The sequence below is a fragment of the Trachurus japonicus genome, chromosome 14, assembly GCF_045865225.1.
Source record: "Trachurus japonicus isolate A0001 chromosome 14, Traja_1.0".
In the NCBI taxonomy this organism is placed as follows: Eukaryota; Metazoa; Chordata; class Actinopteri; order Carangiformes; family Carangidae; genus Trachurus; species Trachurus japonicus.
In genome coordinates, this window is record NC_140920.1 from 20,279,399 (window position 1) to 20,307,181 (window position 27,783).

At 42.4% G+C, this 27,783-nt stretch overlaps 2 protein-coding genes across 3 annotated transcripts; one reads left to right on the forward strand and one right to left on the reverse strand.

Annotated features, from left to right (window-relative positions):
* Window positions 1-4,393: 4,393 nt before the first annotated feature.
* On the reverse strand, window positions 4,394-16,386 carry ncbp3 (nuclear cap binding subunit 3). The gene is made up of 13 exons (XM_085798292.1): window positions 16,129-16,386; window positions 14,348-14,413; window positions 14,102-14,204; window positions 13,861-13,986; window positions 13,646-13,774; window positions 13,402-13,565; window positions 10,773-10,881; window positions 10,565-10,664; window positions 10,312-10,421; window positions 7,771-8,080; window positions 7,277-7,425; window positions 7,016-7,198; window positions 4,394-6,049 (listed from the first exon to the last, which is right to left on the reverse strand). Exons 1-13 carry the CDS (start codon window positions 16,315-16,317, stop codon window positions 5,682-5,684), a joined length of 2,106 nt encoding a protein of 701 aa, XP_085654418.1. The 5' UTR covers window positions 16,318-16,386; the 3' UTR covers window positions 4,394-5,681.
* Window positions 16,387-17,564: 1,178 nt separating this feature from the next.
* On the forward strand, window positions 17,565-27,296 carry timd4 (T cell immunoglobulin and mucin domain containing 4). 2 transcript variants are annotated; one of them, XM_085798294.1, is made up of 8 exons: window positions 17,565-17,743; window positions 20,901-21,079; window positions 23,363-23,525; window positions 24,337-24,420; window positions 25,051-25,130; window positions 25,326-25,437; window positions 26,253-26,286; window positions 27,172-27,296. In XM_085798294.1, exons 1-8 carry the CDS (start codon window positions 17,629-17,631, stop codon window positions 27,254-27,256), a joined length of 852 nt encoding a protein of 283 aa, XP_085654420.1. In that variant the 5' UTR covers window positions 17,565-17,628; the 3' UTR covers window positions 27,257-27,296. The 2 variants fall into 2 exon arrangements, with proteins under 2 accessions (XP_085654420.1, XP_085654419.1); XM_085798293.1 differs by having other exon boundaries at window positions 17,571-17,743; window positions 20,898-21,079.
* The last annotated feature ends 487 nt before the right edge of the window (window positions 27,297-27,783 follow it).

A 27,783-nucleotide genomic window follows, 5' to 3' on the forward strand; every position in this document is an offset into this window, starting at 1 on the left:
TTTAAGTTTTAACAGGCAATGGCTGTAAATGATTTCAAATTGTTGCTACAACTGTACTTGACAAAAAACAATTGATTTGAGTGGTCTCTGGTTGCTGTTGTGGGTGGGACAATGCTTTATATCCAGCCTGCTGAGGAGAAGTGTGCGAAAAGTGGCCTGGCAAACAAATTTCACTTGAAACTGATAAGGTTGATAACTCCGTAAAAAAACAGATCTACAATAAAAAATGTGATTTATAATACACATTGTGATTCCCCCCATTGGATAGAATGCAAAATTCTTGCCAAGCTTACTTATTTTTAATTTAAATGCATTTTTTGTGGGTGGCTCAATTTACCTTAATGCATCATGGTAAATTGAGCCATGCATTTCAGCTAAAATGGGCCACATACAAAACACAGTCTCACACTGAAGTTACACAGAAATTGAGGGTGCAAAACATGTTCAAAGTTAGATATATATCCAAGGTTGGTCAGTGCCACTCATGGTGCCATTAGCACTGTGGGGGGAAAAATGGCATCTATAATGCCACACACACACATACACACACAGTAAAAGAGCCTATAACATAGTCAGTTAACAAAGAGCATAGCAACAACATGATCATGCAATTTTAAAATGCATTTTAAGATTAAAAAATGTCTTCAACCTCTTATGTATTCACTGTTAATGTTAAGTTTAGTGTTGTAGTTTAGTAGTAGTGTCAATTAATTATTAAAATTTAAATGATTTCTGCTAAAATTACTGTGTTGTTCTCTCTTGGCCCAATTTAACTGAACGGCTGGCCCATTTTACCTGAACCTTCATCGTACCTCGAGAGGGAATATCCCGATACTTTAACTCTCATAATTCCAAAATAATTATACTTTTTAATTTTTTTTTCACACAGAAACATTTAAGAGACCTATGTCGATTTTTAAAAATATCAATGGATTTCATGCATAGCGTTTTTGATGGTCTTATTAATCGTTTACCAAAAAGTGGCCCATTTTACCTGACTTCACCCTACATGAACTTACAGTAAAGTTAGACAAAAATACAGAATATTTCAGAATGATCTTGTTTTTCATTTGTTGATGATCTGGTTCGGATAGACACAGCAGCTCTGGTCCAGACTTGGACACCTCCATACAATTGAATGTTGTTCCCTGGCTTCACAGTGGGTTTGATTAACCCTCTCCAGCCTATTCTATTTTTAACATCCTAATGTTGGTCTTATTTTGCTTAATTTACTGATTAGGATAGCAAAGAACATACAGCATCTTTTTTGTTAGACCATCAACAGAGACAATATATGCTGCATTTTGTCTCATAGAAAGTGCTCATTTCCCACATAAGGAATACAAATAAGTTATTTTGGGAATTATTATCTCAGTCTTAATGTACACTGATTCATTTGCCTGTTCTGTTTATAATTCATCTAGTTTATTTGCCTGTTCTGTTTTTGAGTAGTCTATCATAAGCAATAAAAGAAATAAACAGCATCTTTTTTGTTAAAACATTGCTTCTATATTCAACATATATCTCAGTCTGTATTTGATAAATATTATTACTAGGGTTGCATGATAACACATCCTGAGAAAACACAATCTTCTTTGAAAACTTCATCATTTACTGTAACATCAGACTGGTTTTTAAATGTCTTCATAACTGTGTATCACCCCTGTTTTCTGCATTGATAAAAAGACGCTGGAGCTCATGCCCCTTTTGTTGTCCAGAGCTGACGATGCACAGTAATGTGCTGACACAATCTTAGTCATATTTGTGATTTCAATTACCTTAACATTAATAAGAAAAAGAATGACTTTATTAATCCTCAATGGTAAATTTATTTGTCTGGCAGCTCATCTACCCAAATTAAAAAGCCTGATGGCTGTAGGTATGAAGGATCTTCTGTAGGCTATCTCTCTGTCCTGCAGCAAAGAGAGAGGAATCGTCCACCACTGCTGTTCTTTTGGTCCATCATGGTGTTACATAGTGGATGATTTGAGTTGTTCAGTGTGCATCTCTGCACCACATCCCCCAATTAGTCCATCAGGGAGACACGATTGAAGTCTACTATATAAATGTGCCTCAGGATGTTTAGTCCATATCCTTGCAACGACTTCATGGAGAACTTCACACGGAACTAAAGCAGTTGCCATGGGTGACTGTGGATGGGGTGGACATGGAGTGGGTTCAGTCATACAAGTACCTGTCTGTACACACAATTGATCAAGCCTTCGCAGTCACTGCTCCAAAACTTTGGAACAACTTGCCATTCTGCATTAGAACAGCTCCAAATTTATAAAATTTTAAATCCCTGCTCAAAACCCACCTCTTCTCTCTGGCTTTTAACACTCCTAAGTGACTGATTGTTTTATCATGGCAGTTCTCATTGTTTCTTATATTTTATGTTTATTTTATTGTGCTTTTATCTGATGTATTTAACTGTAATTATTTGTTTTTAATTGTAAAGTGCCTTGGCTAAAGGTGCTATATAAAAAAAAAACTTGACTTGACTTGACACAAGTGCTGTGTACAAAAAGACACAAAGCAGGCTCTTCTTTTTAAGAAGACTCAGGTCCTTTGACATCTGTAATGTAATGCTGCGCATGTTCAGTCCATCATTCAAGTACATTCTTTGCCATTGTCTGCTGGGGTAACAGACTAGACAAGCTCACCAAGAAATCTTCACTTGGCATTTATATCATATCATTTTCAGTTATGTAAGCTGCTGGACAATTTTAATTTCCCTCCAGGGGTTGAAAAAATGTTTTTCTTCTTCTTTGCACCAGCAGCACAGCAACCACGAGAACAACAACTCTGTTTTCAATGAAAGAATCCCCTCTTCTAAGCAGACTCCTCTTCCCACAGAAGTAGTATCCATCAGTAGTTGACAAAATACAACAAAAACATACAAAAATACAACAACAATAAAGTAAAGTTTGAGTGAAAACTCAGAGCAACCAGACTTCGCTGCGTAAGCACATGCCAAACAAACAGAATATGATGCTTATTGAGGAAAAATTATTAATATTTGAAATTGAATGTATTCTGCTGGAACCAACACCAATATTGTGAATGATATGCAATCATCTTTAAAAGCTGAGGGCCATTTGAAGACAACTTTAGGTTATATTATATAATATAATATAAATTGCTTGGTTGATTGTTCATCCTTTGGTTCCTTTATTGTCAAAGCTATCAAAAATCTAATGAGCATGAGCACTGTTTGCTGTAGGCAGTGTCAGACTGAACATAACACTGGTGGCAGCTCCACACGTTTCCATGTGTTGGGAGAAATGAGTCATTCATGACTGAGACTAATCTGATCTTAGAGTTTAACCCTGTCTGTGTTGGAGCTGCCATGTCAGGCTATACTGACTGGGTGCATATTATTAGACACAGTAACCAAACACCAGAGATGGAGATGGATCTGTCGCTCAAACTGTGTGTGTGAACATAAAACAACATGGTTTCTACAGCAGGTTTTGTCTTTGGCCAAGACTGGAGGTGCTCCTACTCCTGATCTCACACAGTTTCTGTTTCCATCATCAAACTGAATATTTAGGCTATCAGCTACCCAAAACATTTACAAAATATAGCCTATGCTGGAGCAAAATAAAAATTTAAGGTTGGTTAAAATGTTAACATCTGAAAAATTCATTTTTAGATGCCAAATAGTGATTTAACACAATTTAACAGAACACATAATCAAATGATAAAAACAGAATTTATTTAACGTATGTAAGTCTTGTGGCGTGAGCTCCACACTGTGACCACTGCTACATTCATTATGATTGATATTACCTTCCATGATATTCTGCTATCTCTCCAGATATTAAATATCAGAAGTCTCCTGATTAAAGTGTTGCAATAATCATGATTCATTATTCACTGACCCTAACAACCTGAATACAAAGTTCACCTCATTACTTCTTGGGCATCTCTTTTGATTCCAACTTCATTATTCAGTGCTGGTAAAAACTGGTATGACTGGTTAACTCGACAACCAAAGAGCTTCTAACTTCCCGACCAGGCTGGTTTATTGGATCTGCAGCACTGAAGCCCAGGGTGTCAAAGAGGATAAACTAATCGACTAGCTGACAGGAAAAGCAGCTGAGAAAAAGAAATTTAAGAGAAACCAGAAAAATCTTTTTCTGTACTTTTCAAACTGTTTTTTAAATTCAGCTCATGACTGAATGATGGTCTTTATCAAATGGTTTATTAATTGCCGTTTCCGTTAAATCTTTAGTATTTACTGATGATTAATGCTTTCTTTATAAATTAATTTTACAATTGCTGCTGCTAATACCTCTTAATAATCACATCAAGATGTGTTATTACTATTCCTCAGACATTGCTGCTTGTCCATATAGTTTAAGATCAATGACAGAAAATCATCTGCAGATTAGTGGATGATGAAAATCTGATTTAATTTAAACCAAGTTCATGACGACACATGTACATGTTCACATTCAGATTTTTACTGAATAAACACAGAAATTCATTTTGTCAAATAAAAATCACACACTGACGTTTTAATGTTTGAATTCATAACCAGCCCTTTGATGTTACTAACTGGAAGTCATTCACTATGGCCCCAACAAGCTGGATTTAAAAACAACAATAAACAAACAGAAAAACAAAGTAACACAGATAATGTTACTGGAGTTGTACTCCAGGATGTCTGACAGACAGACACCGTCTGTTGGCTGACACTTGATAGCACAGGTGATGATGATGATGATGATAATTCAAATAGCAAATGTTCGACATGTCTGACAACGACCTCAGACAAAGAGTCTTTGTCTCTTCTTTCTTCATCAACAACACAACCCAATACTGACGCCTGATAGAAGACCTGGAAACACGCTTTTTGTGAATGATATTTTGCACTGGTGGAGATGTGGAGGAGGAATGGTCCCAACAAGGCAGAGACATGAAGGGGGTCGGTCAGGTTGTCCATCTCCACGGTGACAAGGGAAAGATTCACTGATGACAGACAGGGCAGGTGGCGAGGTGAGGATCCCCCATCCACCCCCCGCCCATACAGGAGAACCAAACCGTCTGACACCTGATCAGCTGTTTGATCCTGACACTGAGGTTCCTGGTTCAAATCTACTGATCTGATAAGAATCAATGTTTAACTGACCTGGGATCAGCTGATGGTTTAATCCAGGTGACTGACACCAGACTGGTTCCTGACTATGGATCATCTGATCTGAGCTGCAGCTGGATTCCAATTCTCAGCTATTATGGGGTCCAGGAAAAGCGGTTTTTCACATTCATTATTTTTCCGTCTCATGTGCGGTGAAATGCTCAGGTCAGGTTCATTGACCTCTGACCTCTGACATGAGCTGGGACTCTGTTCAGGAGATGATCAGGGATCTGAATGTGAATGTAGTCAGGAGATGTAAAAATGAACAGAGCTGGAGCTTTGGATTCAGATTCTCAACATTTGAAGACACATGTTGGGAAGTTGACCAGGACCAGGACCAGGACTGAGACCAGGATCTCCCTACTGTCAACCTGCAAAGTCATTCTTCTGTAAACTACAGCAGCTCCTGTCATCTCACAGGCCTCAGGTGATGTGTCAATATGTTCTGTCCTCAGAAGAAATATGTGATGTGGAGTTCAGAGGTCAGGGGTCAGGGGTCAGAGCCTCTCCCTCCCCCTCACCCCCCAAAAAATCAGGTTCAGGCATCAGACTCGTCGCTGCTGTCGCGGCTGATCTCGATCTGCAGCGACGGAAGGTTGTCCAGTCGGCTCTTCTTCATCTTGTGGGTCAGACGCTCCTGCTTCTGCTTGATCATGGCACCCCAAACCCTCTGAAGCGTCGAGTCGTCCTCCTCTTCCTCCTCCTCCTCCCCCTCCCCCCCCGCCTCCCTCTCCTCTTTCTCCTGTCCCTCGCCCCGTCTCCTCCTGCTGGTGTCGGTGCTGCAGCTGTCGCCGCGTCCTGATGATGATGCGGAGGAGAACAGGCCTGATGAATGGCCGCTTGGTCTGTGCTCGTGAGATCCAGAGCCACCATCATCGCCGGAGCCGAGTCTGCTCCACAAGCCACCTACAGCCAAGGGGGGGGTGGGGGGTTCAAAAGTCAAACAGACAAACATTAGCTATGTGGCGCCTTGTTAGTCACTGCCATAGACTGTATAAAGAATGGACGTAGCACCCGTCACCCACTGGTTTGGGGGAGTCTGTTTTGTGCTCCTACTACGGACATTTGAACTGCGACATGAACTGAACCATTTTATAGCTACGCTGCTATAGGCTTAGACTGCTGGGGGACGCATCTGGTTACATGGAGCCCTCTCCTCTCCTCTCCTCTCCTCTCATTATCTTTATCTGTTGTACTTTGTAGTTTGGCCTCCATGTTTCCCACATTCTCTGTTATAAACTGTTTTCTTGTCTGCATGCAACATCTACCGTATGTCACGTCTGTCCGTCCTGGATGAGGGATCCCTCCTCTGTTGCTCACCCTGAGGTTTCTCAGATTTTTCCCTGTTAAAAGGGTTTTCTATGGAGTTTTTCCTCAGCAGATGTGAGGGTCTAAGGGCAGAGGATGTTGTTATGATGCCATGTAAAGCCCTTTGAGACAAACTGTTTAAAAAAACAGGCTATACAAATAAAATTGCCTAGCCTTGCCTTGCCTAGTATTAGTTATACGGTAGTTACTACTTTACTTTCCCCAAAAAGTAACTGAGTTACAACGTGATGAAAGTAATTACAAGGAAAAGTAACTATTGCGTTACTATTTTATAAAATTCTCAAATTACTTACTTCCCTCTCTAACCCCGTTTATCTTTTACTAACCAACTGGGTCAGTATTCCTCCACACAGACAGTCTCCACGACGCGCTGTATCACTCTGCTGATCCAAACAGCTGATAGGTGTTGCCAGATTGCCTGGTTTTTCCTCTACTTATTAATGCCTGTTTACAGTGTGTTTTAGCTGCATCGTCAGCTCTGGACAACAAAAGGGGCATAAGAATGAGACAGATGTACAAAATGAGGAAAATATAGCTCTGTACCTGTCTTCCTGTCTTTGGATGTGTTGGAGTAGTGGCCTCTGCTGTCCTGACTGGCCACACCCAGTCTACGATGGACATCTCTGATTGGTTCTCTGACTGAGGGAGCGTCTCTAGGGGAGACGGGAGGAGGGGACTGCTCTCTGTCGGGGGAGTACCGTCTCTTGCCAAGTCTCTGTCGTACATCTGTGGACACAGAGTCAGGTTGATCAGCTGCTATAGTCACTCACTGAGGTCATCAGATGTGCCGGGTAAATAGGACACCTGTTTTCCCACTGCTGGCCACTGGGGGGGGCTGTCTGTGCTGGGACATTCCCTGCCTCTTCTCCTCCAGCAGCTGCCGAACATCCGTCACCTTGGTGGGTGACGGGGACTTGGTCCTGCTCTGTGATCCTGACCCCCCGATCCGGTTCCTGCTCAGGAGACAAAACAAAATACCGGAATTAATTCCTTGTAGAAGTTGCCATGGTGCTACTCAGACAAATCTGTCCACTTTAATGGTCACAAGTGTGAAAAAACAAAGGGTTGAAACTAGTGATGCACCGATACCGCCACCAATACCACAACATCGATACCACTTTACTGCAGCACGCAGTTTACAGCACTTGACTGCAAGGCGGGCAACGAGGAGTCAGGCCAGCAGTGTGGAAATATTTTCAGGTGATTGAGAGCAACAAAAACCAAAGCAGAATGTCCAGCAAAACTCTGGAGAGACAGGTGAGGACAGGGAAAGACAAAGTGGTGGCAGCAGCTCTGACCTGATGCTCTTCAGATGTGTCTCCAGTTCGTCAGCATACATTGTCATTTTCTTGCTCTTCTTGGGCGATGGCGTGGAGATCATCTTAAGTTCCAGGTCGTAGTCCATCTCATCCGACTCCGACCAGGGTGATGGAGAGCGCTCTGCCCGGCTGCGGAGCCCCCCTGCCCCCACTGAACGTGAGCCACTGCCCCTTTCTCCTCGCTCCCTGTACTCCACCACCCTGTCATCAGAGTCCATGTCCTCATCGCCGTCCTCTTCCTCCTCCTCCTCCTCCTTGATGGGCTCCTCTGGCAAGTTGACCAGGTCAGCTGAGAAGAGAAGACAGAAGAAGAATCATCTTGTTATTGCAATTCACGGCCAGACTTCACAACGTAACTTCACTTCCTGCCAAAACAACCGGACAAAGAGTCAAATAACAAAAGCTGCAAGTTGCATTAAACCGGCCCTTGTAACCAGAGGACTGATCCAAGACCAGTTGGTTCAGAATCAGCTACTTGCAGGTCGACTGATTTTCTTGGACTTCAATGGGGCTAAACTAGACGGTCATTGGATAAATGCTGCGATGTTGTCAGTGTCTCTGGGAGTGAATGGAGCAGAGGGCCAGGCCTGGACGCTGGGCTTCTGCATGATGATTGGAGGATCTGTCTAAATGCTAAATCTCTTTTTGAATGACAGCTATTTTGAAACATACACCGGCAACAAAACATTGTCGAGTTGAGTCCAATTGACCCTTTGTTGGCCTTCTGAGGAGCCGTCCATACGAACACGGGTATTTTTGAAACCTTGTGTTTCTCTGCACTATTTGGCCTTGCATCCACACGTAACTAACTAAAACTACACAACACAAATTGAAGGAGCTTTGAGGTCTAACTAAATTAATTAAGTTTGTGCAGGGGTGCAAACTCATCAGGGGTAAAAAAGGTGACAAGATACCGACCCCCCTAGGGGGTCCGGGGGCATGCTCCCCCGGGGAAATTTAAAAAAACAACAACTTTAAAGGTGAATTTACAGTCAATTTTAGCATGAGACTAGGGTCCAGATTTACTCAGGTTTCAAGCTTTTGCTCGTGGTTTTGAAACATGTGAAGAGGGTCTTCAAAGACAAACAACTAATTTTTATATAACAGGCGTGATATATTTACTAGGGGTGAACGGTTCACAAAATCCACTTTTCGGTTTGGTTCACGGTTTTGTGGTCATGGTTTTCGGTTCGGTTTGGTATAGGCTACTTTGATCGTTGGGAAAATCAATCATGTCTTGTATATTTAGGTTAAAACTGAAAGATTGAGGCAGTCTGATACATCATTGTGACAGTCTGAGGTTAAAAGTAGGTGAGATTCTGGCTGCAAGAGAGGAGACATTCATAGTTCCAACATGTTTTAATTTATTGGGCAAATAAAGTTATCTAACAAATGCTAAGAACAATTAGATTCACTGAAATATATAACCTATATTTATTAATTGTGGTTCTTACAAAAATTATATCTTATAAAATATAAAAGCTAAAATGTCTCTTAAAGCTCTGCCCCTTTAATTAGTGCATACTAAATAATTTAACTTTAGCCTACTACTTTTACAACCACATTATTTACCAGCAACATAAAGTGAAACAGAGGCAGAGGTGTCCTGCCACAGTCAGTCAACCTCCTCCTCCTCCTCCTGCTGCTCCAGCTGCTGCTGCAGGTCGCGCTGCAGCGCTAATAAATGCTAAACGGGCTAAATCGCTAATTGGTCGCGATCGCGGTCATCACACACACGCGGTCCCATACAGCACCTATACAACGCTGCTGACGCATCTTCTAGCTCCGACTCTTTCACTCGCCATGCTCACAAACGTTTCCACAAGTGACCAGCTGATCCACTGCTCTGCTTCTTCTTGTTGTTTACCCATAGCACCCATGCTACAGGGCAGATTATTTCTTAGCACAGGCATGTTTTGATGTAGCTGGGCTGTACAGTGAGACATAGCCCTGGGTTTACCGCTGGCTGGTTAAACTCGTGATTAAATCTAACAACTGTGGCAGTCGCGTTAGTTAGTTAGTATTATAAGTGAAGCTTCAGGTGTGTATTGCTGGACATAAGAGCAGCGCTGCCACCACTTGTTTTCATCTGCACGCGTCTTAAAGAGACAGGTGCATTGGCTCGGCTCGTCTCGCCGGACCCCCCCCCCCCCTCGTCAAATTTTTTTTATTGCGGATTTACACGAATCACACAAATGACCCGTTTGGGATCCAAAACGGCGAATTTCGCCGAAAGGTGACAGGTTTGCACCCCTGTTGTGGTGTACTTTGGTTACTGTTTGTGTCAAATGGGAAATCATAACTGACAATAAATGAAAATCGAACTGATAATCGTTGAAAATCGGTTGGTAATCGAATCAAGACCTCAATAATGTTCTCAGTAGTAGTTCTCAGCCTGGGACTCAGACCAGGCTTTGACTGATCTCAGATTGGACTGGACTCAAGACTCAATCTGGACTAGACTGGACCTGAACACCTGACTGGAATCTGGTCCTGAAACTGGGTTTGACCTGGTCTTACCTGAGTGCCGGTGTGTGTATGGTGGTGTGTGTCCCATACTGTCTCCGATCAGAGGCTTCTTACTCTTGATCACGTCACGCTGGATGCGGCGGTTGTGGTACCTCCTCTTCCTACACACACACACACACACACACGATGATCAGTTGTTGTTTTGGTTGCTCTGGATTATCACACCACATGTAACCAACAGCTCCTGTCCCAACATGGGGCAAAACAACTTATTAAAGTGATGAATGAAGAGTGTGAGTCTGACCAGGAGTTGCTGAGGATTCCCTTCATGCCGCCGTAGTTGGGGTTTCCGTACTTCATGTAGTATCTGCTACGGCGTGCGGCTCCTGGTTCCTTCCTATCATCTACACAGACACACACACACACTCAAATCAAACACTCTTATTGAGCTTATTATAAATTCAGTGTGTGAATGCACACCACAGCTCAGTGCTTTGGTGTCTGTGTGAGACCTTGAGTGGCGAAGCGCAGGAGGAGTTTATTTCCTTTGAAGGGTTTGATCGCTGGTCGCAGGTCGTTCCTCAGCAGAGACTCTCTCTCCGCCCTCGACAGGTCGTCCATCTGACACACACACACATACACACAGTCATTCCTGAGCAACACACCTGATCAGTTTACACAACAACTCTCGCATATAACGTCTAAATATTTTATAGGATGTGCCTTTCGTTTAGACGGCGATGGCGTTTTTGGGGCTTAAAATCAGGGATGCAAACGGGTCAGGACCAAAAAAGAGAGGAATTTCCAAGGGGGGGGTTCACCATTAACAAATGATTACATTACAATATCACGGAAAAGTCAATTTCCAGTAGTTCAACCCCAACCAAGTATTGAGTGCATATAGATGGACATAGTTTTCAGAAGGCCAACATTTCTATATTAAAATACTTAAAAAAAAATTCCTTTGCAATATTTCCATTTTGGAGATACTGATTTTTAGGTCTTCACTGAATGTTAGTCATAATTATTACTATTAACATAAACTGAATAAATAAAGACATGGGATGTCTCATTCAGTGTGTAATAGACATATAGGCCTATATAATGTGTTAGTTTCACTTTAATTGAACACATTCTACATCGCGGAGGCGACGTCTTTAGAGCTTCCTTCACCTCTGAAACGGGGCAGAGCTCCGTGGAGACACCTGCCTGACACAGCAACGTAGGGAACCGTGCGTGTCCGCGGTGCACAGCTCCACGGGGGAAAACGGCGTCGCCGTCGCACCGACTGCACGCGGATACGCGCCGCTTTAATGAGCGCGCATGTCGCGTCTACATGACGGTAGGCTGTTATCAGTATAATCAGAGACAACCATGAATGAGTTCGCCTCAGTTTCACGTGATTGTCACTGTCAGCCTGTTTGAAAAACATTTTACTGACCCCAGCTGAGACGCTGAGACGCTGAGACCCCCCCTCCTCCCCTCAAAACAAAAACTCTTCGGATCTGAACAATTCACACAAGTCACCTAATTGGTCATGAAAAAAGCGAGTTTCGCTTTTCGGCGCGCTGTTTGCATCCCTGTAAAATGCAAAAAAAGGGAAACCACCCTCCAGAGTGGAAATCTTGAAAACACTCCGCTGTCGCTTTCCCATCTAAAGGGCAAAAATTAGGGATGTCCGATAATATTGGCCGATATTAGCATAGAAATTTAATATCTGTCCATATCGGTTTATCTGCTGATAATGAAAACCCGATAACGTAATGTCTGGATTTGGTAGTGAGATAAGTAGCGGTGGACCGGCGCTACGTAATTATTGCCGCCACTGACGGACAATAATAGTCCACGTGTTCTTACTACACCTGTTCTGTTGTATGGTGCGATGGTGCTGCAACTGAGCTACACAGCTGTTACATGATTGGCTGTTCGCCTGTCACTCGTAGTATCCAGTGGTAAGATAGGCTGTTTCATGGAGCCAGACAGAGAGCACACGTGTCTGTTAAATGATTGGCTGTTCGCGCGTCACTCCCAGATTTCCTCAAAATCCTTCTCTGCTCCGATCGTCGCCATCCCGCACGTTGTAGCAATGTAGCACCCCATTCAAGTCAATCAGCCTGCGCTGCGGTACAACGCACAGCGTATGGTTTGGTCTGTCAGTCAGAGCGCTTTGTGTCTGTGTGTGTGTCTGTCTGTCCGTCTGTCCATGTGTGTGTGTGTCTGTAAATAAATAAACAATGTTAATTTGTTTAATGCATCCAGTGGGGCATCACAATAGATGTAGTCATACAGTAATGTCTTAATTCCTGACAGGAGGTATGTTGTTAATTAGTTTTTTTGGGGGGAAAAGCCTGCATATTGGTATCGGTTATTATCGGAATCGCATATCGGATATCCAATCTTTCCAATATTGGACATCCCTAGTAAAAATGCATGCTCCGATCTGCTCACGACGCGTGCACGTTTACATCACAGGCATGCACCAGTATGCAGCGTGCAGACTGCCACCTAGCCGCCTGGTGTGCATACAACCATGGGCGTGGTAGTGGGGGGAAAAGGGGACCTGACTACCCCCGGGACCATGAAAATCCTGAAATGATTATTTTTTTGTGTGATGTTTTTATTTCAAATGAATTGGACCCTCCAATTAATTGGTGTCATAATTTATTTAAAATATATTGGTAACATCAACTGAGAGAATGAACTCTTGTCACAGTCCTCCCAACATATTGGACATTCTGGGGGCCCCCTCTTGGAGGCGCAAAAGGGTTTAGTCTGCCCATAGACAGTGGCCAGCGACAAGTGTAACGTCAGTGAGCCCAGATTAAATGACCTGGAGGCTAGCTGTCCTTATGCTGCCCAAAAAACATAAATCGAGGTTTCAGAACGTTACGAGTGGCTTCGTGCACTGGCATGGATAGGGGCCCACTGACATTTAGAGTGTACAGGACCCAGAATTTGGTGCTACGCCCCTGCATACAACATTGAAATCCACAAACTTTCGCATCACCGTTTGCACACAGATATCCCCTCAAAACGCTCGTCTAAACACGGAATAAAGTAAAAACGCAACGCCACTTTTGTGTTTTCTGTTCAGATGGTTTCCATGTAAACAGCCTCAGCATCAGCATCACTCTGCTCTACCTGTGTTCCCTCCGTCTTTGTCTTCTGCTCCTCCTCTCCATCGCTGTCTTTCGCTTCAGCCTCCTTGCTGCTCTCCTTCACCGTTTCCGCCCCGTCCTCGTCAACCTCGCCCTCCTCCTCTTCATCATCATCATCGTCGTCGTCTGACCTCGGACCCCGCTGATCTGTGAGATGTCAAACAAGTGTCAGTGTGGCTCTGGGAGGCCGAGAGGAGCCGAGTGCCTGTTTGTGTTTCTACACCAACCTTTGCTCTGCTCGCCAGGCTGGCTGCCGCTCTCTGTCTCCGTGGCGACAGCGTCCTGTGGCTCGGGCATGCGGCTGGTGTTGATGAGGGCACGGATGGAGGTGTCGTCATCCAGCCAAACCACATTACCTAGAAAATGATCAGGTGGCATTGAGACACATGGGAGCTGTGTGTGTGTGTGTGCGTGTGTGTTCGTGTTCGCTCGGTGCACTCACAGGACGTATCATCGATCCACTCAATGTGAGCTGGAGGATATTCCTTGAAGTACCCGAACACGTCCTGTGTACTCATGTCATCCACGCCCGTCACGTAAATGGCCTCCATGCGCAGTGAAGGGATGGCTGAGAACAGAAGAGGCAGCGGGAAATGGGTTCAGCAAACATTCTGCTTTCTGTTTCTCTGTTGTTTTCAGTCACAGAGCAGCGCAAGTTGAGGAGGCATTGCTCGTCCTCTCACCTTTCTTCATGGAGTCTTTATCCAGAAGCACATTCTGTCCAATGCTCTCCTCCCCGTGGAAATGGAAACGTCTGGCTCGCTTCTCTTTTTTCTCGATTGCCTCCTGGTTACACACACACACACACACACACACACACACACACACGTTACCAGAATAACAGCACGTGCCATTGGTAGATAAAAAGCTCCAAGTGGAGGAAGGGTTTAATACATCCAAGTAGGAGAGAAAAGGTAGAGGTACTGTACCTTTGAGCTGACATCAATCCCTGTGATGAAAGCCCCAGCTTTGTTCTCGTACCGCCGACTCGTATCCTGCAAAACAGCATCCAGTAAAGAGGTGTTCATGGGACTGTGGGAAAAGTAACATCAATGAGACCATTTATGTACCATGGAAGAATTCCATCAATAAACAAGACGCACACAAAAGCTTTACAACTGTGAAACCGTCTTACAAACCCTTATATGTGAGATCTTTGGATACTGGGCAGCAGAAAATTCCAAAAACTGATATTCCTCATGTTTACTCACTCAAATCTTTTGCAATGATCCCTGAAATATGGTTCAAACACATGTAACAAATGTGTGGAGGAGGCTCAACATTTTAAAAACCTATGGAAAATGTGATTTAAAGGAGACATATTCTGCCCCCTTTCCACAAATTAAAATAGTTCCCAGGTGTCTTAAAGACATGTCTGTGACATGCTTCGGTCAAAATCCCCCAAGGATCAAACATCACAGCTCTTTTCATCCTCTCAAAACAGCCCTGTTCACAACGGCTGCTTTCAGGGGGCAGAGACGGCAGCTTGACACATCACGATCCAATTGACTTAGTGGAGGTATCACAGAATAAGAATTTCATTGTACTGTGTGACGCTGTCTCCGGTACATATGACAATAAAATTTGACTTGAACGTCGCGTTGAAGATGATTGGATGGTGACTGACTATTTTCATTTTCGTGAAAAGGCATTTAATTAATTGGTTTCAATCAGAGTGTGAAGAGGATTTCAAACTATTTTGTAAAAAATGCTCCAGAATAGGATCTTCAACCCTATCTTTAACTTTCTTCCATATGACAGTAACATCCAACTCCTATTGAAAAACCTGCCAAAGTCATTCCAATCTGTCTGTCAGATAGAACAGGATCTCAGCACATTTTATTACCACAATCCACAGATTTACAAGGAATGTAGCTGCTGTTTGCTGACTAACTACTGACTGACTGACTAACATCAGTCTGAATCATTAAACCCCTAAGGATTACTTTTTATTAAGGATTACTATTAAAAACGTATCTGTTTAGGCAGGCATTTGAATAAGCCTGGGGGTGTTGTATTGTTTGTATTGTGCCGCTGTAAAATGTGGTGCTGCTTTTGTTGTTACTTACTTGTACCTAGCACTTTGTGAGTCTTCTCTGTGAGAAGTGCTATATAAATAACATTTTACTTACTTACTTACTTGTTTCATTGTTGATAGTAAAACCCAGGTGTAAAACTCTTTCAGTCACAATGGTTCACGGACGATACGATTATTAAAAACGACAACACAGGTACAACCATTCATATCGCCTACTACTACTAACGTTAGGCTAGCTAATGAAACTACGGTGCGTAACTTACGAGCAGGCAAAATTGGTGGGTGATTAAGTTAGCATAAGATTTTAAAAATGTTTTAAATCATGCACAACGACTGCGTTTTACCGGTAAAAATGTTACATTTACAGTTTTCTACTGAGAGTCTGGTGATGCACGTGCGGTGCAGCAACAAGTAGCCTACCTAAGTGGGAAAAAACAACCGTTGAACTGCAGCTCCAGAACCATAGCAACAAGGCCACAAGCTAGACCCGTAAGGTCCGTGTCTACTGGCTCCTAGCGGGCAGGAGACCCGCCAGCAGCCGCGGTGGCCACAGCCGGTCCCCGGACACTGAGCCGGGAGTCCCAGTAATCACACACCGACATTCAAGTGGATCCTCCGGCCAGAGGAGACGCCAGTCCCCCAGCCTGACGGGGCCTAGTCCGGGGCACTTACCGGCACCAACGTCTTCAGAGAGCGGTTCACGGAGACGTCGTCGGCCTCCAGCTCCAGCTCCCCCTCCTCCACCTCCATGGGCTCGGCCTCGCGGGCATCTCGCTCCGACTCGGAATCTGAATCCGAGTCCGAGCGATCCGAGCCGCTGTCCGACTTCACAGACACCCGTAAGCTATGCACGGCAGCCATGATGCTTCCTAGGAACAACGCCTGCTGCTACTTCCCCTTACCCGGCAACGGTTCTCTGTCCGCCCGCCTCTTCCTCTGTGGTGGAGGTTAGTGTTAGTTACACCGGAGCATTAGTGCCACCCAGTGACGGAGGAAGGGTTCAGATGGTTCAGACCGCAGAGGACAAAAACCAAAGACATAGGTCGTATGTTCTTCAGTGTGATTCCTTTACAGCTGTATCTGTAAAAGAATCCAGGGGCGGGTCCAGAGTATTTTCTGGTGGGGGCCACAGCAGGGGGTAACAACAGTAAATTTTGGGGGGGGATCTTTCACATTGTAAGGAAGATGCTTTTACAGTCTATGGGGAGATGCCTATGCCGTTTTCATTTTCCACTTGTCAATATTAAAATTATAGTCAATCAATAATCAACTCTATCTTGCAAATAAGAAGTAGCAGAATAGACGGGTTTCTGTGCAACGTCAAGTAGGTTGAAGTACTTTAGGATACATCTTGTGTCTGGCAGGTAAGTGAACAATGTTTGTTCAAAAACACTGATGAAATGGATTCCAGATGAATTATCGTGTGGTTATTTGCTTTGCAGTGAATCATGCAATAGAAATACTTTTTACTTATAATAATACTTTTGAGTACATTTCATAGCCTGCACTTTTTACTTTTACATGAGTAGATAATTGGATCACCAAAGTTGTTTTTTACACAGGTACTTTTACTTCTACTCAAGTAAAGAATCTGGGTAGCTACTTTTGTCATCGCTGATAACTTGACCATAAAGATCAATGACCTGATTTTACAGATAAATAAACTAATCATACAGAGCAATAAACTGATAATATAGCTGAATAGACTTTCATAAAGATTATGTTTCCTTCATAGAATTGAAGGAAACAGAATAATTTGATGTGAATATAATGAGTCCTTTGTGTGACAGTGACATCTCCACAGCCAGAGACTGTGCATCTGTGTGTGTGTGTGTGTGTGTGTGTGTGTGTGTGTGTGTGTGTGTGTGTGTGTGTGTGTGTGTGTGTGTGTGTGTGTGTGTGTGTGTGTGTGTGTGTTACACAGAGAAAATGTCCTTTTGTCCTCAGTGTTTCTCTCCATAGTGTAAACAACTTCCTGTTAAAGTTCACTGATACTTAAGATTAATGGTTTTACATCTCACTGTGAGCACGGACGACTTCATCATCATCATCATCCACATGCACACACACACATAGACACAGACACACTAAACCATCCACAGACACAGAAACACAGTGTGTCTCTTGCCCCTCCCTCAGCACCCCCCCACACAGCTCCATCAGTGTCACACTATGGTGTTGTCTAACTGGGAAATGAACACACACACAGTTACTCACAGGATGGCTGCTGTCTCCACTAACTGCCGTCAAATGCCTCAGACCTTCATCTTTTTCTTTGTCTTGTCAGGTAAGATGATATCACCACTGAGGTGAACTTGAGCTGTGTGTAGGGTGGATTCGCCTAATGTGGGACACTGCCTAATGTGGGACACTTAAGCTTAAATGGGTGTAGGTCTTCCTATAGCAAAAGAAAGTTAATGTAAATGTGGTCTCACACAAGCTGTGATATTGCATTATCAAAATCACATGACATCTCAAATGTCCAATCATAGGTTTAGGAGGGACAGCCTTCAAACCGGAGGCACCCTGTGTGAAGACCACCAAAATGCTAGGTACTTAGGGTTTGGACATAAATAATGTTAAGGCCATAATTTATTAAAAAAAACAAAATTATTGCAATTTTTTGTCAAAATGTGTTTATAATATGTTGATGCATTAAAATATATCTTAATATGGTGTAACCATTCTCAATATTTAGGATTTTGATCAACATTTCTACTGTCCCACTTTAGGAAACATGCTTTCCTAAAGCGGGACAGGTGGTTTTTCCTAATGTGGGACAGTGCTTTTCCAGGTAAAACTAATAGGTTGAACAATAACAATGGTTGTTTACATGGCTTTATTGTTATAATGCATTGTTTTGAATATTTTACAACAAAAGAAAATTATATATATTAACTGGAAGTGGTCATAATACTGTTAAAGGAGTAAATGGCTCTGAATTTTTTTCTTTCTTGTTTCTAAATCTTGTCTTTTTTGATAATGTTCATGAAAAATGTTGTGTTTAGAAGTAATCAAAGGATAGCACATTACTGATTAATTAAATGGAATGTATTTCAGATCACAGTGGCAAAAAAGAGTAAGGCAATGAGACAAAATCAGGGAAAGAAAACATGGGAAAAGAAAGGAAAATAATCAAGCAAGAGAACTCAACCAGTGGAAAAAAGACAGGATGAGGGAAGACATTAGTGAATATAGGGAGATCACTGAGGATGGTGGTGTCCCACAATTGAAGTTGTTGACCACGGCTGGGAATGACCCTAAGTCCACTCTCTAGCGCACGGTAAAAGGTCACATCCACCACACAATTGGTAGAAAACCATTAATACTATAGAAGATGAAGCAGAACTAGGACAATAAGTGATATTATTGAACACTGGTTTGCAATCTAGCATTTATCATGTATATTAAGATGACTTTTAAACAGACTTTTTAGTGTCCCACATTAGGAGCATGACTGTCCCACATTAGGGAACGGAAATTGCCGCAAAAAACTTTGCAATAAGAGTTGAAATATGTATGGTATTTCTTTTAGGAGTGTGATATCAGAATTTTCTCTTTGGATACCATTAGATCACAACCTAAGGATTTCAGAATGGTACAGGATGTAGATTGAAAGTGTTTGCTTCATATCACAATATACACCAGAAGTCTAAATTGCAAAAAATGTCCCACATTAGGCGAATTCACCCTATGTGTGTATGTGTGTGCCCGCAGATCATCTTTGTCTTCACCATTATCCTCCTCCTCCTCCAAGCGTTAATCACAGAAACAGAAACAGTTTGTTTTGAGTCTTCGTAGTTGTTGTAGATCACTTCTTCATTGTTTTGAGTAGGGTACTTCAATGAAAGGAAAGGACCCCCTACCCCTTCACTCCTCCATTAGCTGTAGAGACCAAACCTGTTTTTGTACCATACAACATGTTTATTTCTGCTGTAAAGTTTGACAGTTTAACATGGGAGTCTATGGAGACTGCCTCATCGTTGAAGACTCACTTGGCTCCAGAAAGGCAGTATAACAAACTATGAGTATGTCCCTCATCTTTGAGTTGACTTAAGGGACAATTCCGGGCAAATTCAACTCGGGCTGTATTTTCCTAACATTTTAGGTCTAAAAGAAGGAATCTGAAGATTTTCAGTTTGATTGCTTCTGTTTTGTGGTAGTTGTGTCTGTCCCTGCATCGCCACGGCAGCGTTGAATGGGAGCAGATGCAAGTTCCGCTGCTTAGGCTCTTTACATCCCTCAAAGCCGCAATGTTTTTCCACAGACAGCGTCAGCTACTCAAACATGCACCGAGAAGTTTATTTACTTCAAGCAAGCCGACATGTTTGTAAAAATAGATCGAATTCAAAGTCTCGCGCGAGACCCAAGTTGACGCGCTCGGTGTGTTCACGTGCAACCGGAAGCTCCCGTTTGTGTCATAAACACAGGAATATCACCTCTTGACTTGCTTGAAGTAAACAAACTTCTCGGTGCATGTTTGAGTACCTGATGCTGATCTGTCTGTGGAAAAAGATGTTTACTTCAAGCAAGTCAAGATATTCCTGTATTTATGACTGGAGCTTCTGACTGCATGTGAACACACCGAGCGCGTCAACTTGAGTCTCGCGCGAGACTCCGGGAGACTTTGAATTAGATCTAGTTTTACAAAAATGTCAGCTTGCTTGAAGTAAACAAACTTCTCGGTGCATGTTTGAGTAGCCATCTGACGCTGTCTGTGGAAAAAAAATTGCGGCTTTGAGGGATGTAAACAGCCTAAACAGCAGAACTTCCATCCTACTTCCATCTTCAGATTCCTTCCTTTAGACCTAAAATGTTAGGAAAATACAGCCCTGAATTGAATTTGCCCGGAATTGTCCTTTTAGCTGGGGACACACTACACATTTTTTTTTCATCCAATTTTACCCATGATTCTCAGTCGGGTCGAGTCTGCACCACTGAGCACTACAGCAATCTGTTGGTGTTTGATGGGGTGTACAGACTCAAATTGGCAAGTGTGTGAGGCCAAGAGACCCCACACAACTTCAGTCACAGCAATTCAAACTTTTTGAGCCGATTCTGGATGCAGTCGGGTAGCTCCTGTGTAGGTTAAGGGTTATCGACTCAACCACAAACACATCACCCCATTATGGCAAGGCTATAGGCAATTCTATCTGTACAGCCCATTTTTACAAACAGTTTGTCTCAAAGGGCTTTACATGGTATCATAACAACATCCTCTGATCTTAGACTCTCACATCCACTGAGGAAAAACTCCATAGAAAACCCTTTTAACAGGGAGAAACAGGAGAAACCTCAGGGTGAGCAACAGAGGAGGGATCCCTCACCCAGGACGGGCAGACGTGCAATAGATGTTGTGTACAGACAAGCAAACTATTTATAACAGAGAATATGGAAAACATAGAAATGTGTGTAGATGATCTGTATGTGTGTTTGTGTAGCAGTGGGACAGTTCTTGTCCACTTCCTGTTTCAAAGTGCCAGAGGGGGGTGTGGCCTCTCTGTCCTGTCAGTACTCAGTGAAGCGGTTTGGCCTGAGTCGGGTCTGCTGGGGCCGGAGCTGTGGGACCTTCTGGTGCAGCAACATCCTGGTGCAGACGGACAAACATGGTGTTATCTCCAAGGTCAGGTCACATGATCACACTGCGGATGATTCACTGTCACGCTCATATTATACATATACATATCATACATATCCTTCTTCTCTGGAGGAGGGTCTGGCGAGCGAGACTACGCTCATATGTATGTATGTATGTGTGTGTGTGTGTGTGTGTGTGTGTGTGTGTATACGTATATGTAAATATGTATGTGTGTGTATATGTACACATATGCTTTACTCACAAAAAGTTAGGGATATTGGACTTTCGGGTGAAATTTATGGGAAATGTAAAAAGTCAATGCTACAATGATATCATGTAAGTAGGGCATTTAAGTAGAAGTATGGAATGGTAATTTCAAAAAATATCTATGTGTCAATAAGTTGTCATGTGACCAAATAGTCCAGTAATTTTAAGCCAAAAAAGGGGTCAACATTGAACAAATTGCAACAGAAGCAAACTCAACTGATTTTGTATCCTCATTCCTCAACATGTCCTGAGTGAGGGGGAAAAAAGCCCCGAAGAATCCCATTAGGGGAAAGTTTCGAAAAAGACCCAAATATAGCCCATTTATACACCTATTAATTATTTTTCTCATGTGAATAGGGTAACATTTTTAACCTTTAGATATCTCCATGAAAATTACTGAGTTGATTACTTACATTAAGACAAACAAAAAATGTATTAAAAGTTTTTTGAAATTCTTTGTTAACATGAGCAAATTTGCATAAATTTGCATAAACCCCACCGTTTTGACGGCACATTTATATATAAAGGTGCAGTGGTGGTACCAACATGAAAATTGGAATGAGTTGACTCCATCGGTCAACCGACAAGAAACCACTTTAAATTTCAAGATGACTGCAATTTTTCAAGAATCCGTCGCTGCGGGAAGCATTCGTTTTACATGGTAGCCTAAGCGCCCTAGCTCATTGGTAAGCTGACGAAAGTGAAAGTAAACTCCGTGACATGGTCCGAAATTTCAAGACAATACACAGGTCCCTTTAGGAACCTCTGGAGTCAACTCATTCCAATTTTCATGCTGGTACCACCACCACAGCACCTTTACGTACATGTGCTGTCAAAACGGCGGAATTTATGCAAATGTATGCAAATTTGCTCATGTTAACAAAGAATTTCAAAAAACTTGTAATACATTTGTTTGTCTTAATGTAAGTAATCAACTCAGTAATTTTCATGGAGATATTTAAAGGTTAAAAATTTTACCCTATTCACATGAGAAAAATAATTAATAGGCGTATGAATGGGCTATATTTGGGTCTTTTCCAAAACTTTCCCCTAATGGGATTCTTCGGGGCTTTTTTCCCTCACTCAGGTTATGTTGAGGATACAAAATCAATTGAGTTTGCGTCTGTTGCAATTTGTTCAACCTTTTTTCATAAAATGGCGGGACTAAAAGGACGTCCACTTCTTTGCCTTTCTGTGACTCTTCCAGTCTCTCTGTGTCTCTGTTCAACCTGATGATGACACTCTGCGACACTCTTAACTCAGTGGACACTTCCCTCTGACAACATCCCATCTAAAGCCTCCACATGTCAGGTGCTGTTGATGGATTGTTGGGTGTGGTCTTGGTCTCATGATGTCAGAGTGTGAACAGCCTGATGAAGAGTACTGTTTCTATACAAACTGTCATTGAAGCAGAACATGGATTCATGGATCAGACACCTGATTTCTGTAGTTGATCACCTCGTTAGAGAACAGCATGTTATGTTAAGTACTGAAACATTGAACAGTTGGACATGTGCATTCAAAAGTTCAGAGAAGGTCAAATTAAGTTCACCTGTCCCTGTGGATGGACAGATGGACCTTGACATCCTGAATGTGAGGAGGTGTCCCTCTCACTCAGTGTGTTGTTGATTTTGGCGGCAGTTTTGCTCTTTCTGGCCTTCAAATCTAAGTCTTATCATACACACACACACACACACACACACACACACACACACACACACACACAGATCAAAATCAAATGTGTTCCAAAGAAATTAATTGAAATTTGTGGCTTCACACAACAAGCCGAGGCTACTGGAGCAGCAACACCAGGTTTTCAGAAAATATCTATGTGTCATGTTATGTTAAGTACTGAAACATTGAACATGTGCATTCAAAAGTTCAGAGAAGGTCAAAGTAAGTTCACCTGCAAAAGGATATAGTGCATTTTTGGTGCATTCTGAAATTTCATCCCAAAGGTCTCTAACTTTTTGTGAGTAGTATGGATGAATGATTGATGGGTGGATGTGGTGGATGGATGGATGAATGTGAATGAATCTCATGACTACCCTGGCCCTGCAGGTGGCTGACCGGTACCGGCTAACAGGTGACGTCCTGGATGGACAGATGGACCTTGACATCCTGAATGTGAGGCGGACGGACAGTGGACCATACTGCTGCAGGGTGGACATCGATGGGATCTTCAACGACAAGAAGGTCATCATGAACCTGAGAGTGGTCAAAGGTGAGACCAACCATCTGCACAGTTCTTCACTTTTGTCTGAAACAGCAGTGACATCAGACACAAACAGGTTCCTCCATGAGGGTTCAAACATCCGGTTGCTCTGTTCTGCTCTGGGATATGTGTTATTCTGTATAATGATTTTGATTGGATGCAGTCACTCTCTATTTAAAAATGGCTTCTTGCCACTATTCAGTGTTCGCCTGAAGAAGGTCAAGTTGCACCGTGTGTGGGATTCCTCTTCTCTTCATGTATCAATAGTAGGAAGTTGAAGACACCCAGGATTTGATGTCTTTCAGGCAGTCTTGCAGATTGATGAGGCGGCTCCTATCATGTGGCTCTATCAATAAGTAGAGTTGTGTATCATCCGCGTAACAATGAAAATTGATTGAGTGTTTCCGGATTATATCGCGTAATGGAAGCATGTAAGGAATGAAGAGCACTGGCCCTAAAACAGAACCCTGTGGTACACCTATGTAACTCTACTGTACTCCGAATGGTCAATATTAACATTAACAAATTGAAACCTGTCAGATAAGTATGACTCAAATCATTTTAGGGCAGATCCTTTAATCCCAATTTCATGATCTAGCCTCTGCAGCAAAATGCTGTGATCGATGGTGTCAAATGCAAACCGGTAGAGCTGTGGCGAGTCGAGCCCAGTCGCTAGTGGAAATGTGCCATAAGGCTCCAGGATGGGACTCTTGTTCCCTGGGGGCCATCTACCTCTAAACTCGTATTATTCTCTAATCCTCTCTTTTAGTTTTGTGTCTCCGTAGTTTAAATCAGAGTTAATCTGGGTTTTCATTTTCAGCTCCAGTCACCAGCTCTCCTCCTCCTCCTTCTCCTCCTCCCACCATGATAATGGATCGAGTCATGGAGTCGTTGACCTCAACAGGTGAGAGGTCAACGCATCAACACTGTTAGGTTAATGGTTCTGGTTAATGGTTAAAGCAAATTACTATAAAGACTGTTTATCCACTGATTTTAAGAACTCAGAACAATTTTGGAAGAGAATCAATAGTATAAATCCACAGAAAACCTTGTTTCAGAATAAACAACGAAATGTCAGTGTACCACTATCAATTGCAGAGGCATTTAGTCAGCATTTTTCTACTATTGGTAGCTCTCTTTTTTACTCCTTATTCAACAATCACACCAATTGATATTCAATGTGTTATTGATAATCTTCTGGATGCAGTGCTGGTCCAGATGGTCTGGAGATTGAGTTTTTTTTTAATTGGCCTCTCATGTTTTATCATTTCCTCTGTCTGATTTATTTAATTTATCTCTTGCAATTTGCAAAGTTCCCTCATCTTTGAAATGTGCCAGGGTAACCCCTCTCCATAAAGGGAGTGACCCTACAGGTATCAATAATTACAGGCCAATCTCAAATTTTACCAGGAACTTCCTTAGAGGAAGTGGGACTACAGTTATTTTCTGTGACTGGATAAACAACATGTCACCTGGAACTAGTCTGCAGGTGGAGGTCAGTTTTAGATTACAGTGTTTTTTTTACTCTGTGCAGTGAACTGGAAAACGCTGCTGTCATCTCAGCTCGACCTCTTCAGGAAGAACTCCACCCTTCCACGCTCCAACACCATCACAGTGAGTAACCATGATGACACTGATTAAAAACATACTGTAAAATACACAAATTAAGAAAAGCATACATGAGCCCACAAACAAAGTCTGATCTACACAGCAAAAATAGTAACTCTTTTGGAGATGGTTTAAATTTTGGTCACAGGTGGGCTTCCCATTTGAGAATAACTGAAAAATTCAAACCTCTCTCTGTGTCAGGGGGAGGACTCTCTACCCTCTATCTCCCTTCAGATCAACATTCCCATCCTTTCCCTCTCACTCAGTGTGTTGTTGATTTTGGCGGCAGTTTTACTCTTTCTGGCCTTCAAATGTAAGTCTTATCACACACACACACACACACACACACACACACACATCAAAATCAAATGTGTTCCAAAGAAATGAATTTGAATGAATTTTATTGAAATTTGCGATGAGTCATGAGAATAACGCCGCCGAATCGCTGTTTATGGTCGGAACTACGACGGTATGTGATTGTCTTCAAACCTCTGACTTTAATTCTTGATGAATGAAAACATGAGTCTGTCTTGCGCTGGTCAAAGAATTTCACGGTGCGCGTGGAGGCTCATAAATGTAGTGTGAAAACGCTTCACTTTTCCAAAACTCCTCGTTTGTCCCTTTAAAATAAGTTAAAACAAAAACAGAACAAACAAACAAACAAAAAACTGAATGGGATAAACCCTGTAGGAACCACTGCAGCAGTTACAGTTTTCAAGTGCTGAGAATGCTAACTGCCAACAATGCTAGTTAACTGCTAAACTACTGCTGTGCTATCACCTCACTCTTTTTTTGCGGTGTGAAAGACTAGACACAAACAGTAGAATGGAATCACGATAGCCCAATATAAGTGACGTAAATATGGGAAATAACACTGATATTGGATTTGACCCATTAATAATTTATACTTCTATTATTACTTGTTCTAATTCCTTACTGCAGTAACAAATACATTTGCCTCAGGACTGACAGTTCATCTTATCTTTATGTCTTTTCTTAGTTGTTGTTGCTTTAGTTGTTATAACTGAATACAAATTGACCTGTGTTTTTCATTTGAACTGTAATAACCACACTAATAAAGTGTTGTCATGATTGAATTTTCTCTTTTCACCTGATTTTCCTCTCCAGGTGGGGTATACAGAAAAGCCTTGAAGAGTGGCTGGTGAGTTCAACACATACTGATACACAGTTTGGGTTTATTGTTTCTACAAAACAAGTCATTTGAAGTCCTCTGGTTGGATGTCATTGTGTTTTTTAGTCTCTCCCCTCCCCTGTCCCTTAGGAGGTCCTTTGCCTCCTACCAGGGTTGCCTTTGATAAGAATGTATTCTTAACTTGCCTGGTTAAATAAAGGCTGATGATTATGATGATTCATTTTAATCTTTCTGTCCAAGATTAACTACTGCCTCAACTTTTTTGATAGTGTATGTGAAAACAGAAATAGGCTTTATGCACAGCTCCACTACTTCCTGAAATAAGCCAGCTCGTTTATTTCCTGTCTTACATTATTGGACCAACTGATCCAGATGTGTCTGCCCTCACAACAATGGTCAGACACACCTGGATTAATCAGTTTGTCCAATAATGTAAGACAGGAAATAAACGAGCTGGCTTATTTCAGGAAGTAGTGGAGCTGTGCATAAAGCCCATTGGACTCAAATACAGCACAATGACAGGCAGGGCCGTTGTAAGATAACTCTATAGGGGCCCAGCGTCCAGTGGGGCCCACAAAAAACCCCAGTAGTCTAATCTTTGTATGACTGATTTATTCTGCATAAGACCCTGACTAATACTCACAGTAATGCTGCATTAGCATCAAAACAAAGTAGGCTAAATAAAAAATGATAATACATACATAGTCTAAGAAAAAAAAAACTGGAAAAGTTAGGGGGTATAGGGGCCGACTTCAGTATTCTTTAAGGGAGCCCAGAATTCCTAGCAACGGCCCTGATGACAGGAACAGCTGATCAGCAGCCCCCATGTTCCCTGAGGTATGGAGTGTGGCACCTTTCAATAAAACAATGACATTGAAATTCTTAATCCCCCAGCTTCTCCTTTGAGGAACCTCCTCACATCATCTATGAGATCCGGATGAGAAGACCAGTGCAGGAGAACATCTACACGCTGGACTAGAGTGGCACATATCATCTCTCTCTCTCTCTCTCTCTCTCTCTCTCTCTCTCTCTCTCTCTCTCTCTCTCTCTCTCTCTCTATCTCTCTCTCTCTCTCTCTCTCTCTCTCTCCTCTGAATGCAGCATGCTGTGTTGAGAAGCTTCCTGCTGCTGTAGTTTGTTTGATTGCTGTTTCCTGAGCTGATAACTTGTGTGAACAAGCTGAATAAAAAACAGTTACAGTGCAGAGTGCGTGAATCAGGTTGTCCAAAATTTGCCTTTGCTCTTCCCAGTCAATCACTCTGGTGGAATAATTCAATTAGGATCATTATGTATGTATGAAAAATGTATGTAATTACCTTGACATGTTTTGACTAGCTACTGCAGTCTTCCTCAGAATCAGAGCTGCTGTGATGTGTCTCATCAGCTGATGTTCAGTGGGGGAGTGACCAGTTCAGCTCTGCAGTTTTTTCAAATTTGCTGGGCCGATCTCTGAAGTGGATGGAAACGCGTACAAATGTGCATTTCCTTCTGTCGCATTGATAAAAA

Excerpts from the sequence above, each read along its gene's own strand:
- ncbp3 (XM_085798292.1), bottom strand. The coding sequence starts at position 16,317 with ATGGCTGCCGTGCATAGCTTACGGGTGTCTGTGAAGTCGGACAGCGGC. Across the intron at positions 13,775-13,860 it reads GTGGATCGATGATACGTCCT|GTAATGTGGTTTGGCTGGAT; the intron begins GTGAGTGCACCG and ends ATCATTTTCTAG. Across the intron at positions 10,665-10,772 it reads CCTGCGCTTCGCCACTCAAG|ATGATAGGAAGGAACCAGGA; the intron begins GTCTCACACAGA and ends GTGTCTGTGTAG.
- timd4 (XM_085798293.1), top strand. The coding sequence starts at position 17,629 with ATGGTGTTGTCTAACTGGGAAATGAACACACACACAGTTACTCACAGG. Across the intron at positions 21,080-23,362 it reads AACATGGTGTTATCTCCAAG|GTGGCTGACCGGTACCGGCT; the intron begins GTCAGGTCACAT and ends CTGGCCCTGCAG. Across the intron at positions 25,131-25,325 it reads CACGCTCCAACACCATCACA|GGGGAGGACTCTCTACCCTC; the intron begins GTGAGTAACCAT and ends TCTCTGTGTCAG.